The sequence below is a fragment of the Balaenoptera borealis genome (assembly GCF_965194805.1).
Source record: "Balaenoptera borealis genome assembly, chromosome: 14".
Lineage (NCBI taxonomy): Eukaryota > Metazoa > Chordata > Mammalia > Artiodactyla > Balaenopteridae > Balaenoptera > Balaenoptera borealis.
The window spans coordinates 63528780-63544771 of NC_138875.1; the positions used below are offsets into that span (position 1 = coordinate 63528780).

General features: G+C 45.2%; 1 protein-coding gene and 1 long non-coding RNA gene across 2 annotated transcripts in view; one reads left to right on the forward strand and one right to left on the reverse strand.

Annotated features, from left to right (window-relative positions):
* The window catches only part of LDLRAD4 (low density lipoprotein receptor class A domain containing 4), a 303264-nt gene that overhangs the window by 181021 nt on the left and 106251 nt on the right, over positions 1–15992 (forward strand). The window contains 1 exon segment of the mRNA XM_082355017.1: positions 7537–7677. Within this exon segment, the coding sequence (XP_082211143.1) occupies positions 7537–7677 (141 nt within the window).
* Positions 1–15992, reverse strand: part of LOC309611108 — a 123174-nt gene that overhangs the window by 73422 nt on the left and 33760 nt on the right. The gene's annotated exons all lie outside the window — the stretch shown is intronic.

Consider the following 15992-nt stretch of genomic DNA (forward strand, 5'->3'; position numbering starts at 1 on the left):
CAGGTACCGCATTTACCAGGAAGCAGTTTAGAGGTTAAGATTCTTGTTCTTGCCTGAGGATAAACACAATATTTAGTTTAAGAGCTGGAGGAGAAGCCAGTTTCCTGAGTCTTAGGACAATGGACTGTCTATTCTGTCCTTGGCACCTGTGGCCATGCTCCTCACTAGAGCAGTGCAGGACTCTTGAGTGAAAGAATGAATGAAAGAGTGGCTTGAGGGGAAGAGTCCCGAGGCTCAGCGGTTGCAGTACCTGAGAATCGATCCCACCGTTTCACCCCTGTGGTTCCCCCTTGGGGTCCACGTTTGTGCCGTAAACACCTGTGCATCCGTCTAGGTGGGTCCTGCAGGCTGGGTGTGGTCCTCATGGCCGTGCACCTGAAACGTGTATGTCACTGGACAGCTTAGAACTCTTGTTGCTGCTCCGTGGAGCTGTAGTGAGCAGAGTGTGCAGGGTTAATCTTTACAGGTGTGCATTAAATGCTCAGGGCTGTGCGGTTACATCCTGTTCAGAGGCCTTTACTTAAAGCCTGTAGATGGAGCACTGGGCCTGGTCCTCAGCAGGGTGTCCAGGGCGCTTCATGACCGCACATCTGGCCCTCAGCCTTACTTCCACATCGTGGGCTGTGGCTCTACGGGACTGGCCCCCCGCCCCTCAGAGCTCCCCCAGCAGGTCCTCAGGCGGGAACTGCCAGCTGGTGTGTGTGTGCTGTTACTGCTGCTACGCCCGTGGGGGTGTCCCACATGTGCTTCGTGCTGAAATGTGACTGAGATAGTGGGGCTGTAGCTGTATGTCTGGATTTCTGTTTGGATGACGTCGTGGGGAGTTAGGTACTTCATTATGGTGGATTTAGAGTTCTACAAATATTTGGTTTTCACAGAGATTTCCCTCCTTAAAATAGGCTTTTTATTTTCCTGATTATAAAATCATACATAAAACTCACAAGGAACTACAAATTACTAATGATCCCAGCACCCAGAGGTATCATTGTTTGTATTTTGCTCAGCGTCTTTTCAAAGTATTTTCCCATGTGCATTGTGTATATTGATACACCTTTTTGTTCCGCAGAGTATTTTAAGGTGGTTCTTACCTGCTTCCAGTACTGTTCTAAGAAGCTAATTGAGAACCCCTCTTTGCATTTTATATACAGAAAAACGCAGAAAAGAATTCATTCATTCAGTGCCTTTAAACATAGAAAAGAAATAGTGCTATTTGCCAATTCAAGTCCTAGAGGACTTTTACTGACTTTTAAAATACCTGATCGTGCTTTGATGAAAGTTGGGTAATTTTTTCAAGCTGCTCTAAAGGATAATTTTAAGACTGGAAGTCTAAAGCCAAAGTACCTTGGACTTTTAAAGGCACGTTTTTCACTCATGGTTGTTAGAGAATTTTAGACACATTAAAAATGTTTTCAGCACCATAGTGAGAGCGATAAGCCACATCATAAAATGGATTGAGTTTAAAAAAATTTTATTACTGTCTTTGGTGGGAGATTCTTCTCTGTTAATCTTACTATATGGGCAAATGTCCTTTTATCGTGTCACAGTCATCTTTCTGGAGGACAACTATGGTTTCAATAGCACCACTTAAGATACGACGACTTTTATTAAGTGCTTGTTAATTTAATTCATTACATAGAATGTAAACCTTCAAATTAAATTCTCCTTTGTTTCAAATTTATGACCGGCAAAGTCAGCACCGTCTTTGAGTGAGGGGAGCACGTTGTTAGTGATGCGCAGTCTTTACGTTTGGCCTTCGGTGTGCTGCTCAGGTCACCGTGTGATGCCAGGTGAGGCACCCACAGTGTCTCAGACCTCTTTCCTCAGATGTGCGTGGAGATCAGTGTTGATGTTATGTGAGATATTGAGTCTCTTACGGGTTACTCAAAATGTATTCCTTGTGTTGAAAAATGTTGCAGAAGAACATGCATTTATCATCCTTCTGCCATTCACATGCTGTCAAAAGCTGACATTTGAGATGAATAGCCCTAAGGATTAACTTTTCATTTCTGAAGAGTCTCGAAGCTTTATCTTCGTAATTTGCTAAATCGCTACTTTCTGGACCCTGTCATTCTGGCTCCTTCAATAGAAACCAGTCTAATATTCCAGCCTCACAGGAGGTCACACAGGAAAGAACAATCTGAGGAGCCCTTTTCCCTTTTTGGACAAAGTTGGTGTCGAGGTGGCCTCCGTGTTGTTGTACAGCGCTCTGTAATAAGAAGAGTGACTGATCCTCTCAGGTCTGAGAAGCAGGAGAAAGTCTGTTTCTGACTGACTGCAGCACCTCCTGCTGTGGGCCAGCGAGCGCTCGCCGCCAGGCCTCTGGTCTCCACTGGTCCGCGGCAGCCCCTTTGCTTGGAGCTGGATTTAGTGGCTGGTCACTAGAGCTCTCTACGGTCACAGGTTTCCTCCGTCCCCTGCATTTCTAGGTTCGTGGTTTTTGTCTTTTACTCACTGTTTTCATTTCTGTGGAACTTTGCTTTTATGGTAGATAATATTGTGCCTTGCAGGGGAGTAGGCAGTGTATGAATATATCAATAAAAGTATTGTCATCGTGATAGTAGGAAATATAAACTTATATTGGTTGTGGTAAAATTATTTGTGCTAATTTTAGAACCTTATTAGTCCTTCACTTATAGGTCCCTAGCAGCTAAGTTTAGTCTCTGTTATCTACAATGTAAGTATATTAAGAAGGCCCCATTACTGAGAGCAAGTTATAGATTTAACATCAGAAATGTTGGAGCCAGAATCATTCCCAGTTTTCTGGTGTGTGAGTGACGGACATGTGAGCTGAGTGAGCCCATGGTGCTGTATGAACTCTCACAGAAATAGCTGCCATGGACCGCTTTGCCTGTTCACAAAAGAGGCTGATTCTACGGTTGTGATGCATTACTTTGTGACTGAGGTCATATCTGTGAAAACTAAGGCTTTAAAAAGGGCATAGGAAAAATTGAGAACAACTTTTTGTTGCCTTTTCCCCCAGCTTTATAGAGATGTGATTGATGCATAACATTGTGTAAGTTTAAGATGGACAACGTGATTTGACACACGTGTATACTGCAAAATGAAGACCACAGTGGTTAGCTGACGCCTGCATCATGTCACCTAATTACTATTTCTTTTTTTGTGGTGAGAACATTTAAGATTTACTCTTAGCAACTTTCAAGTACCTTTTTTTTTGCCTTTTAACTAATAGAATGTTGACTCTACCAAGTGGATTAACTTTGGCCTCTGAGATGCAGATTTGTTCTCCTGCAAGTCAAGATTGAGTATTTACCCCTGTCCAAGTTTAGTTTTAGAATATTCAAATTGTTAAGCTACTGGTCCTTAAAAATTTTTTTTAATATAGTTTTTTTTTGTGTGTGTAAAAGTTTGGAATTCACAGACCACTCTAGGATATTCCATTTCTTTCCTGCTTTCAGGGCTCTTAAAATTGCTTGTTTTTTTCAAAGGTAATAAAATTCAGAGGTAACAAAGGAAATTCTCATAATCATTCTTTTCCTTTCTCCTTTTTCACATGGTATACTCCAAATGGTTAGTATTAGTTTGTACCTAATAGGAATGACATTTAGGACAAAAAGTGTTTTTCCCCAAATTCGATAGAAATTGTGGGTGTTAAGTTCCATTACAGGAGGTTTGTTCCCTGACTTTGGGTGAGTCAGGAATTCTCTCATCTGTGACCTGAGAGGGCGGTCCACTGTGTCTCTAGGACCTTCTCAGCATTAGAATTTTATGAATCTGTGACAATTCAAAGTCACTGAAATTCATCAGAAGCTTTATGTAGGAATGTAGAGAAACTAAAGAATTCTCCAAATATGGAGAAAATTCTGTATTACTAAAAGCAAATAAAGTGATCCTAAAATCTATTGCTGATTCTAGATTTTTTTAAATAAAAAATCAAATAGAGAATTATGGCAAAAGGGGATGCCATTTTCTTTACCTAAAAAACCCTGACTTTAAAGAAGAGGAATTATTTAAATATTACAAATTTTAAAATTAAATATATAGCTCTTGCAGGAAAAACTGGTTCCTGGTTGTTGATTCTATATTCTATTCCAATATTATACATCTGAAATCACCATGAATTTGTAACCAAAATGTTTCTGATGTTAACAGTCTTTGATTTCCTTCAACTTCTTGCTTAGCAGGAATACTCAACAAGTTCCACAAAGAATGGACAAGATAAAAGAAAACATTTGGAAAAATTCTTCTGTCTTCTTTCTCTGACTTGTTTTATTTCATTGAGGATGTTTCCTGGCTTTGTAGCGTGTCAAAATGTAGTTTGCGGGTCATACCTGTCGTCCCAAAGTTTCTGAAATATCCCATCGACAGTACAAAGTTATAGCAACCAGGCCCTATATCCAGGAGTCGTCAAAATACCTGCCCATTTTAAGACATTAGTTTTTTTTTGTTTTTTTTTTAAGTAAATTAGCAAATACCAACTAAACATTCCAATACTAGCTACACAATACTATTAGCTAGAGTGAGGGCTTCATATGAATGAGTTCTCTGCTTCTCACGATGCAGTGGCTTTTCTTGGCTGCCCATCAGAATCAGTCTAAGGATCCCTAGGAACCCCCCACTATCCAGGCCACACCTCACGCCAGGGAGCATGGTGGTCCAGGCTGGTGTTGAAACATCGGCCCAGGGATTCCATAGGTGGCCATGGTTAGAGCCTCTCATTTGGGGTTCTTAGTTTGTTTGAACTATCACAATAACCTAGTTATTAGGGACCACCCCTAATGTCTGAACACACTGGGCTTTGGGGTAGAAAGTATGGTAGAGATGGTCTTGCAGGGTGAGTCAGGACTGAGTTGGAAGCCTGCCTCTATCAGTACAGTTAGGTTACCTTGGACAGGCGTTTGACTCTGGTCTGCAGTTTCATTCCAGCTTTAGCATTAATCTTTAACACTTAATAACATTATAGCAGATTTCTAAATATATCAAGAAGCCGAAGTTGGTGCAAAATTTCAATTCAGTTGTTTTGATTCAAGTGGCCATGAGATGGAGAGATTTTTAGTTTGATATTCAGCTAATGACTCACCATTGAGAATATTTAGATATTATGGAATTGAAATTCAGTGGGTTGATGTTGGTATTTCCATTATCTAAGAACTAAAAGCTTCCTAAGCACATCAGTAGCACAAGCCTTTTTAATGCATTCTGAGTAATGTTAAGCCTACTTAAGATAAACTGTTTTGAGAACTTTGTTACATACATGTCATCCTCATTACAAATGAATTTTACACATTCATGAAAACAGATTTGGAAACTGAGAGGCAGCAATTAGAGAGCCTGAGACCAGAGGTGGAGGATCTGGACACATGTCTGCATTTTGCCATTTATTCGCAGTTTAATTATGGGCAGGTCACTTAATCTGAGTCTTAATTTCCTCATCTGTAAAATGGGAATAATAGTATCAACCCTAATAATTTCACAGGGTTCTTATGAGGCTCAGATGAGGTCATATGTTTATTCAACAAACAGGTGACTCACCAAGGGCCCGTTCCTCGCTGGGCAGCGGTGTCACTGTGAGGGACATAAAGAAGGAAAATGGATCCTCGGAAGGAGTGAGCACGTGTGTTAGTTGCTGCTCACATTTACAAAAGTTCGTGTTGTAGTCCTTTGAAGAGGGCTTGCTCTTTCATCTCTGTGTTTCTGTGTCTCTGGGCCTGGCACTGAACACAGAAGGAGCTAAAATACTGCTTGTGTGAATAACTGAATCACATAATTCATTTCCTTGAAAATATTTTGTTACTCTAGACAGGGTCTCCTTTAAACAAGCTGAGATCAGAGTGAAGTGTGGATGTGGTTTCATTTCTGCGCTCGTTTAAAGTTCCACACGAACTTGAACATGGGAGTTTAACCTGGGATCCTTTCAAACCGCAGTGGTGCTTAACTTTTTACTTGGAGTTTGATTCAGTTTAGGTTAGTGTTCCCTTCTTTCCAATCACTGTTTCAGCAACATCAGGAGTACTGTTTTTGGCTAATGTACTTTTCATGTTGGGTAGTAATCCAAACTCCAATATTTCTTTTGGAAAGGAAGATAAATTCTTTCCTTGACATCCATTTTCTCCATTAAGTTAAAAAAAAAAAAAGTCACTTCATCAATGTAATTTCAAGCAGCTGGATTTGAGTCTGTGCCGCTTATGGCAGCAGAGTTGGGCTTCAGCAGAGCTCCTGCCATGTGGCCTGGTTCACAGTCAGCACACGGAGTTTTCACCTGGACATTGCAGCCAGTCACCAGCTCTGGATGTGCATTTGGGGGGTGTTCACGTGTGGGTCTGAACTAGGTCAAGGCTTTGGTTGTTGTCTCTTTCTAGACTCTGTTAGGAAGATGTGAACACAGAGAATTGTGATGGCACTTTCATAATGGGTTGCAGAAATACTGAGGATTTAAGTTGTCTCTTTACTGCAGACAAGGGGTTCTCTTTGCAGCCCCTCTGTGTCATTAGCATAGTGGATGGAGGTCTTGTGTGCTGATGTCTAGCCTTTTATTATTTATTTGAATAATGGAATTTTAGAGTGGAAAGGACCTGCCACCCATGTTCTAGACAGACAAAACCAAGGAGAAATGAAGAGGCTGTGATGGTCAGTGTGTCAGTGGGGGTCCTGGTCGCTTTCTGTGAGGTTTTTTCTACTGGCTGCTCACTGAGTGGGATGTCCTGTGTGAATCCCACCAGCTTCTGTGGATGCTCCTAGGGAAAAGCTCTCGGTCAGTATTAGGGTGATAGTCGATGTAAGATATACATAGATGTTTATGCGCCCATGTGTATGTAATTGTGTAATTTCCTTTATCCTTAATTGCTTAAATTTATAGTAATGTGTTAAGTTTGCAAATTTATTTTGTCTTACACAAGTAAATTCCATTTTCAAATACTGATTTGCACAGGTTGCAGACATCCCATGCTCAGTGAAGCCTACAGGCATTGGGTTGGGCTCCATCCTGTTCTTTAAGTCACTTACGGGGCCCTTGGTATGGATGCTTCTCAGCAGAGGGCACACGTTGTGTTCCCATGTTTTATGTTATAAAGTCAGTGCTGCCCCTGCCTGGTAATAAACCTGGTTCTTCTTAGGCATGAGATGAACGAACACCAGTGAGGTTAAATGTTTTGCCCAGAGCCTCACAACATCCAGTGACAAGTTGGAAATAAAATGTATGAGACTCCTTTTGTCCAGCCTGAGCTCCTGAGTCCTGCTGCCGCCCGGGCTGCTGCTGCACTAGCTCCCTCATCCTTGGTGGCGGGGAAAACCGCCAAGGATTTTTTCAAGCAAAGGAAGAGTCCCATAGTCATGACTTGCTGGGCACATCATGTTACTATTTTGTGGGTCAGAGGCGTGGGATGAGTGAGGTGTGGCAGGCCCCGAGTGCCCCTGAGCTCTTACCGAAAGAGTCCCTGTCTGCGTTCTGTTCCCTGGGCTTTCCAGGTAGACTGAGTGCCCAGACCATCACGGCACACAGATAGGGAAGGAGAAGTAGCAGCTGAAGAGCATCAGGCTGGCATTGACAACTGCATGCTTTATATTGTGCTTTTTCAGAGTGCAAATTCACCTGCACCAGCGGGCAATGCTTGTATCTTGGTTCACTGGTCTGTAACCAACAGAACGACTGTGGGGACAACAGTGATGAAGAAAACTGTCTCCTGGTGACTGAACATCCACCTCCGGGCATCTTCAGCTGTAAGTCCCTCCCGCTCACCTTGGTATCATTCAGTTGGGTTGTGTTTGGGGATGGTTAGGAGGCAGTGACCTGGGGAAGCGGGAAGGATGTTGTTTTTTGGTTAAGAGAAGAGGTTTGCGTTCTCACAAAGGGAATGTTTTCTTTTAGGATAGAAATATGGTGTGTCTGAGGGTCAGAAGTTCCTTCCACTTTGAGAGGCCTGTGTTTTGGGAGAGGCTTTCTACTGCTTATCTTAGAAGCACTGACTGATCCCAAGAAATAATATATTGACTTAGTATTCTTCATACTGATTTTGTAGAATTTTTTAGAGTAATTTCAAACAATAATTTAAAAATAATTTTAAATAAGCAAAGAAAGGTACATAGAGGGTCCACAATTAAACATGTAATTAAAATAAGAAAATAGAAAAAGTTTATATGGGACTTTTAAAAAAGGTTGCAATGATGTGTTTTTCTATTTGATATTGGATGGAAAGCAACCTGAGTGAGATGTTTCCCTGTGTGAATCCCCAGACTGAGGCTGTGAGCATTTCTTGAACTGGAAGAAGGTGAAATCCGAGTACAAAGTTCATTCATTTTTGATCTCATGGCTTTTATGAAGAGGAAGGAGCAAGAAGGCGGCTTGGAAACACTGCCGAACTTCTTTTAGGGAAAACTTCTCATAGGGAAGGGGCTTGTTGCCTCCTGTGTTTCCTGGGCTGAGGGAAGCGGGTTGAGGTCACGGATGTTTTACAGCACTGACCCTCGTCAGGGGTCTTCCCACTGAGATCATCTCAGGAAACATGTGGCTTCTCTCCCCACTTTTACTGACATTATTGCGAGAAGTTATATTTGTTTTTATTTACAGATTCTAAAATTTTTGTTCTAGAGATCAGACTACATAATACTGATCCTATAATGTGAAGTGGGAGGGGATTTTAAAAGAGAAGCAGTTTTCTCTATTCCCACTGTGTTTTTATGTTGGGGGAAAGCTGTGAGTTTTAAGCCTGCTACTTACTCCTGCTAAACCGGGAGTCTAATTGTGCTGTCATTTCTGTTGTGTCAGTTTGCATTTTCTTATATTGAGCGTTCTTAGAGTCCCATCTTGATACTTTGAGAAGACAGTTTAAGGTGAGCTGTGTGCTTTCTTGGTGTTTAGTCCATGTGCTTCCTCCGGTGATGTTTTCTGCAGTAGCCTTTGTGGTCGTCAACACTGTAATTTGCTCAGTACGCCTGCCTAGACCCAGGGGAGGAAGGGACTCCTCAGTGAGCCATGCCTGCCGTAGCCCCGTCCAGCAGCTCTGAGCCTTGTCTGCATGGGGGTCGTGAGGATTAAGCGGGATGGTCCACGGGAAGCGCTTAGAGTCTGGTTGGTACCGAGCACTTGATACAGGCCAGTCAGCCTCAAGCTGGTGTCTTAGAAGGAGAAGAGCAGCGTGGAGGCAACATCTCACTTGTGTTCTCTAGACTTGAGTAACGTACACACTTACACGACAGATGGTGGGTAGGACATCAGGACCCTGCGTGGGGTCTTGCCTGGTCGGAGCTCCTGTGAAAAGCAGGCAGGACACACCTCTGGCCTCTGCCCAGGGGCACTTCCCGGAGGTGTTTCCCCTTCACGTAGGTCCTGCCACTGCCGCAGTCCTGCGGTGTCCCTTCCTCCCAGCCTCTCCCCCTTTCTCATCAGTATTTCCTGGTTTATAAAGCGGATTTCCAGATATCTTTTCTATTCATTTTTAAAAATGTGAACACTTTAATTTTGCTTAGAAGCCAGGTGAAGCAGTTACATCTGTAAATGGCTCAGCGTTGCCCAGGGAGCTCCGAGAGTTTGTATAGTTGATTTACAATGTTGTGTTAATTTCTGCTGTACAGTAAAGTGATTCAGTTGTACACATATATATTCTTTTCCATTATGGTTTCTCACAGGATATTGAATATAGTTCCCTGTGCTGTACAGTAGGACCTTGTTGTTTATCTATTTTATATATAGTAGTTTGTATCCTAACAGAGGAATCTTAAGATCCTGTTGGCAAACTGTTGGTCCCTAGTGTTCAGATGTAACTAGGCTTGTGCCCTTGTAGCCAAAATGGGAGGCTGTTTACAATGTGCTGTCTTTTAAGAAGATTGGAAAGTCAGGAGACACAATGACAAAGGGCAGGATGAGGGCTGTGGCTTCAGGTTAACCTGGGTTCTAGTTCTAGCTTAAGGAAGCAACTAAACCCCTTTAAGGCTTAGTTTCTCTGTCTGCAAAATGAGAATAATTTCTGCCATATATGGTTGCTATGAGGATTTACATGAAATAACACACATGAAGAGTGCGGTCTGCATCATCATCTCATTGCTGTCTTCGTCCCTGCTTGCCGTGTGGGACGTCTTGGGGAGGGGACCTCTGTGACTGCTGCCGTCTGTCTGCACGGCAGAGCCTCCTTCAGGTGGAGCGTGGGTTCCAGGCATCCACAGGCGAGTTTATCCTCAGAGCTTCTGGGCATTTCACACCTCCTCTGCCCCTGCAGGAGCCGCCAGCCGAAGGGGGCTTGCTGGGCCTGGCCCACAGTCCTCGCTCCCCTGCTGGCTCAGGGGCCACTCATCACATAGGGGTTTGCTGTGGCTGCTCTGTCCTCTGTGCTGCTGGAGGGTGATCGGGTACCGAATCACTGCACTCTCCTCCCCTTGGTCTGTCAGGCAAGAGCACAGAGCAAAGGCTGTTCTACTCCCCCTCAGCTGCCCAGCAGGGCTTGGATGCTGTCCACTTGGGAGGGGGTCTGCAGGGCCCACCAGCCTGCAGCTGCAGCAGGCATACCTCTGTTGGGGGCGCCACTTACTCCCTGCCTTGGGAACTTGGAATATTACAGGACTTCTTGTCTACAGACTGATGCATTCTAAGAAAACAAAGAGTGCTTTCTCCTTATTCCTGTCTAAGAACAAGAGTCATTTACTTGATCTGCTTTGTACTCAAGTAAGGGAAACACTCAGTGTTCTGCTTTTTGATTGCACTTAGGTTCAAGCAGGGTGGAATCAGTTTTCTGCCTGTGTTGTTGGCTGTGGGCATGTGCCCTGGCTCAGGTGTCTTGGTCCTCTCTCTCATTTCATATTTGCTAAAATTTAGAATGAATTAAGGTTAGAAAGAAAATGTCACTGTCATTTGTGAAGGCAGCAGTGCTAATGATAATAGAAGCCCTTATAGTAGCTGTAAGAAACTTTTCCTTCCTGAGTGGTCTCGCTGCTTCTCTGCCTTGCTGATCCGTGGCCTGAGGCGAGGCCCTGCACAGATGTGGGGACGGGGCTGTGCTGAGTGTTTCACAAGGAAAGCGTCTTGCTGGTTCATCTTTTTACAGAAGAGGGAAATGCTGTGGCCAGCTTTTTCCCATGTCTTTTCTCTTTCTCCATCAAAACCTTGTACTTCTGAGGGACTTCCCTGGTGGCGCAGTGGTTAAGAATCCACCTGCCAAAGCAGGGGACACGGGTTTGAGCCCTGGTCCAGGAAGATCCCACGTGCCGCGGAGCAGCTAAGCCCGTGCACCACAACTGCTGAGCCTGCGCTCTAGAGCCCGTGTGCCACAACTACTGAAGCCCGCGCACCCAGAGCCCGTGCTCCGCAACAAGAGAAGCCACCACAATGAGAAGCCCGTGCACCGCAACGAAGAGTAGTCCCCGCTCGCAGCAACTAGAGAAAGCCCATGCGCAGCAACAAAGACCCACTGCAGCAAAAAAAAAAAAAATTGTACTTCTGAGCACTAAAAATACAAATTATGCGAAAAAATTATTATTTATACAAATAAAATTACGCAAATTATTATATTTACAGATACGGTTTGTAAGTGCCTTCTTTGGTCATTGTACCAAGCATTCTGGGGAATGCAGGACAACAGATCCTGTTATCAAGGTGCTTGACAGTCAGCTTGGGGAACCGAAAGACACTCGTACAAAGACGACTCAACATGAACACAGGCTACCAAGCCGAGCGGTCCCAGCAATTCGTGGTCCAGGAGTCCACAGAGAACCGTTCTGCTGGGACGTGGTCACGGTGGCTTCGCAGAGGAGGCATGCTGGGTGTCAGGGCCAAGGACGGTGGAGTGTGGGTGAGCGAGGCCTTGGCGGGTGGCTGGAGGCAGAGAGCGAGCCGGTCATGCCACACCTCCCGCCCTTGTCACTGAAGGGACGGACCTCGGGTCCCCAGCTGCACAGCCTGCCTGTCGCCTGTGTTGCTGGCCCTGCGCCCTGGGCTTTGGCTCCACAAACCCACTACCCTTTGAAGCCCCTGTGCCACATCTTGGTGGCGGGAGCAGCTTCTCTGGCTTCTGAGAAACAGGCATTGAGCAGCCTTGGAGGAACCATGTGCTTTGAAGGCGTTGGCAAGAGCAAGCCTTCCTCAGTCACTGCTCAGGAGTCATGCCCTGGAGCTGGGGAGCACAGAGGGGGTCCCTGTGACAGCTTCACCTCCAGTGAATGAGGGGGTCCGATATGGGGGGGGGGGAGGAGAGGGTGGCACTCTCACCATTACTGGTGGCTCTTTGCTTCTTTCTTCATTGGTGGCCTAGTAATCCTGAATCTCAAAGTCAGATGAGCTGATGCTAATAAAGTTCCCCGATTCAGCCAGGATTTTAACTTCAGGACTTTTCAGAAGGAAACTGTTTTTTTGCCCAGGGCTGTTTAGGGTAATAACAACCAAATAAGATAAATTCAGCACATTAAAATCTGAGCTGAGTGTCTTTCTTCCCAAACCAGCTCTCCAGCTCTTCCCACCTTCGTCAGTTTTTTCCAAAGGGACTGGCACTCTCCTTGTCACCGAGCTGTGCTCCCCTGTGCCCATGTCTGGCTGTCTGCTCCCCACCTCCCCAGGACTTTATTCCTTCATCCACTCACTCAGCTTTGTCGAGATAGAGTCGACACACAGCACTGTGTGAGTTCAAGGTGTCAGCATGATATCTTGAGTCGTGTACAGTGTACAGAGACATCCGCACAGCGAGTCACTGAACATCAGCAGTGTGTATTTGGGACCATGTTCGTAACCATGTAGAAACCTATTCACAACCAGGCTTCACAGAGACCAGACCTTTATTTTTTCTGTTTATTTCATTAGCGATAATTCTCTAATAACATTCATATTCCTCCAGCTGTCTTATAAATTGTTTTGTTCTGTTTACAGTTTGTTTGAAGCAGGATCCAAAGGGGCCCTAAGCGTTGTTCCAGGATGCTGTGCTGTCCCCTGAGGAGTGTTTCCTGTCTGCGCCACGCAACCCCCCGCCCCCGCCGTAATCTGGGTGGAAGGTCTGGACTGTCTGGTGGCAGTGTCTCACGCTCCAGATTGTGCCCCGCTTCCCCAGGACGTGTGCTCACCGCCCCTCAGGCTTCCTGTCTGTCAGTGGTCAGGTCTCCAAGTTTGGGGAGGCTCAGGTGTGAATGAAGCCACTCTGAGGTCCTGCTGTCCACATCGGGGGGCTCGTCCTGTTATGTGATTATCATCAGTCATTGGGGGATTGCAAAGCAGTCATGACCTAATTCTGCCCTTTTTTCTCCATTTACTAGTTTTACTAGTTTTCTCCATTTACACTTCTATAAAGAGAAACTCCCATTTACTATGTGATTACCAGGAAGTAGATCTCATAGTGCATCAGTTTTCTTAATAATGAGAAGGTTCCCTCTAGCGCTTCAGAGGTGATCAGTGTCATCCTGAACGGATAAATTAAAATGTCTAGTTGTGTACACGGAACCTTTTTAGGAACAACCTCTACTGCACTTGGGTGTGACCAGCTCCCAGGTTTTGTCACCGAGTCCAAGCTCGCTCTGCTCACCGCATGACAGGCCAGTAAATTGGGAGACGAGGTGTTGAGGCAAGGAATACAACTTTATTCGGACAGCCAGCAGACAGAGAAGATGACAGACTAGTGTGTCCGAAAAACCATCTTATCGGGGTTTGGATGCCAGTTTCTTTCATAGAACAGAGAGGGGGAGGAGATGAGGAAGTAAAGTAAAAAGGCCATAAGTTTTGCAAATATCCCCTGGAATGTCCAGCCTTGGGGAGGGGATGTGTTAATTTCTTCTTTCTTGCAGCCATCCACAGGTGGACAGGGTCCGAATGCTTCCCTGAACAAAGGCACTTTGGTTTAACATTCAGGCAGAGGGGCAGGGTTCCCTGAGGCAGGCCACTGTGTATAGACAGTATACTTTTTTTTTTTTTTTTTTAACATCTTTATTGGAGTATAATTGCTTTACAATGGTGTGTTAGTTTCTGCTTTATAACAAAGTGAATCAGCTATACATATACATATATCCCCCCATATCTCTTCCCTCTTGTATCTCCCTCCCTCTCACCCTCCTTATCCCACCCCTCTAGGTCATCACAAAGCACCAACCTGATCTCCCTGTGCTATGCGGCTGCTTCCCACTAGCTATCTATTTTACATTTGGTAGTGTATATATGTCCATGCCACTCTCTCACTTTGTCCCAGCTTACCCTTCCCCCTCCCCACGTCCTCAAGTCCATTCTCTAGTAGGTCTGCTAGACAGTATCCTTTTAGTGAACAAAAGCAGCGGGCAGCAAAGGTTAAAGTAAAAGAAACAGATCCAAGATGGAGTCAGGATTGGTTCCTCCCTGTTACAGTTTTATCTAGGATTCTGTGATTCTCAGTGGCCTGTTTAACTTCAAGGAAGTGAGACTCCAGGAGTGCAGGGTCCTGTCCCCCAGCACCAGGGGTCTCACCAGCCGCTCTGTCACCTCCCTTGGCTGATCCTTCCTTCTCCTCCAGGCCCCTCACCTTCACCTTCCTCCCTCTGACTTCCCCAAGTGCCTTCTGACCGCCCTGTGCCTCTGAGCCCACTGCCCGCTGCTGCATCGGCCTCATAGACCCAAGGGCAGCGTGGCCTCTGTTAGGGAGGGCCCCCAGCAGCCCTCAGGTCCTGCTGTTCCGGGGTGGAGCCCTCCCCTGCCCTCCCCTGTGCTTGCCCTGGCCGGGCCTGCCCTGTCCCTTTCCCTCCCGGCGCAGCTCAGCTCGCCCCCACCCGCCCTCTCCAACCCCTTCTTACTCACCACTGCTCTCCCCTGGCCACTTTTGCTGGGTTGCTTGTTCACGGCCAGATCCCAAGGATTTTTTTTTTTTTCCCCCATTTCTTCTCTTTCTGGCCTTTTCTCCTTAGTCGGTAAGGTTGATCATCCCCTCTTTGAGATTCTCCGTTCCCTTAGGGTCCAGGTCTCCCTGGACACCTCCAGCTGCTCCTTCTCTGTGGCGGCTCCTCTGTCCGCCAGGTTCCAGCCTGGTCCTTGCCCTTGTCTGTGGAATTCTAGACACCACTTGGCATCAAAGCCACGCCCGTATTCTTATCTCCAGCTCAGACGAAGTATCCAACTCTGCTCGTAAGGCTTCTCCCAAACCTCCAACTCCTGAGCATTCAAAGCTGAACCAGTTATTTCTTCCTCCACCCCCAGACCAGGCAGTTCTTTTGGTATTTTCTGTCTTAGTCTTTTGCCAGTTACATCAGGTTGGTCACTTTCCTGATCCCCTATCCCTTGCCAGAAATAATTTCTCCTGCTTGGAACTCTACAACATCTTGTGTCCCTCTTAAGGTGTTGACTGTTCTGCTTCATCATCACATGTGGACAAGAATGATTTCAGGTGTTAAGCTCTTTGAAGACAGGAGCTATGCTCACATCTTTGGAAGCCCTGACACTCCTCACGTAGCGCGGACTGTACATGTCGGCACTTGAAAAGGATCTGTTGAATTGAATTGACATTTTTCCTTCCTCTGCTACTTCCCAGCAAGCTGTCAGCATGGCCCTTAGTTGAACAGTGACTACAAGGGTTTCAGCTGTAGCCTTAGTGCCTCCCATAGTGCGTGGCATATATAGTATACATTGCATGGCATATATAGTATACAGTGTGTGGCGTATACAGTATACAGTGAGTGGCCCTATAAATATGTGCTGAGTGAATGGATGAATGTGATTTTTTTTTTTTTTTTTTACTTTATGTTTTTTCAGTTGGCTATATATCTATCTTTAAACAGCTTTTGTGGTATAATTGACACACAGGAAAGTGTACATATTTAGCAATTACAGTTTGGTAAGTTTTACCTAGGAATATACCCATGAAACCATCACAAACTAACCATGGTGTGTCCATCTGCCCAACATGTTTGTCACTCCCCTGTGGTCCCTTCCTGTCTTACCTTCCTGTCTGCACCCCAGGCGACCACTGATGGATTGGTGTCTCTATAGATTGGCTCGTATTTTCTAGAGTTTATATAACTGGAATCATAATGTGTGCACTCTTCTGTTTGGCTTCTTTCATCCAGCATAATTATTTTGATTTTCCTCTGTGTTATATGCATCAATAGTTTAG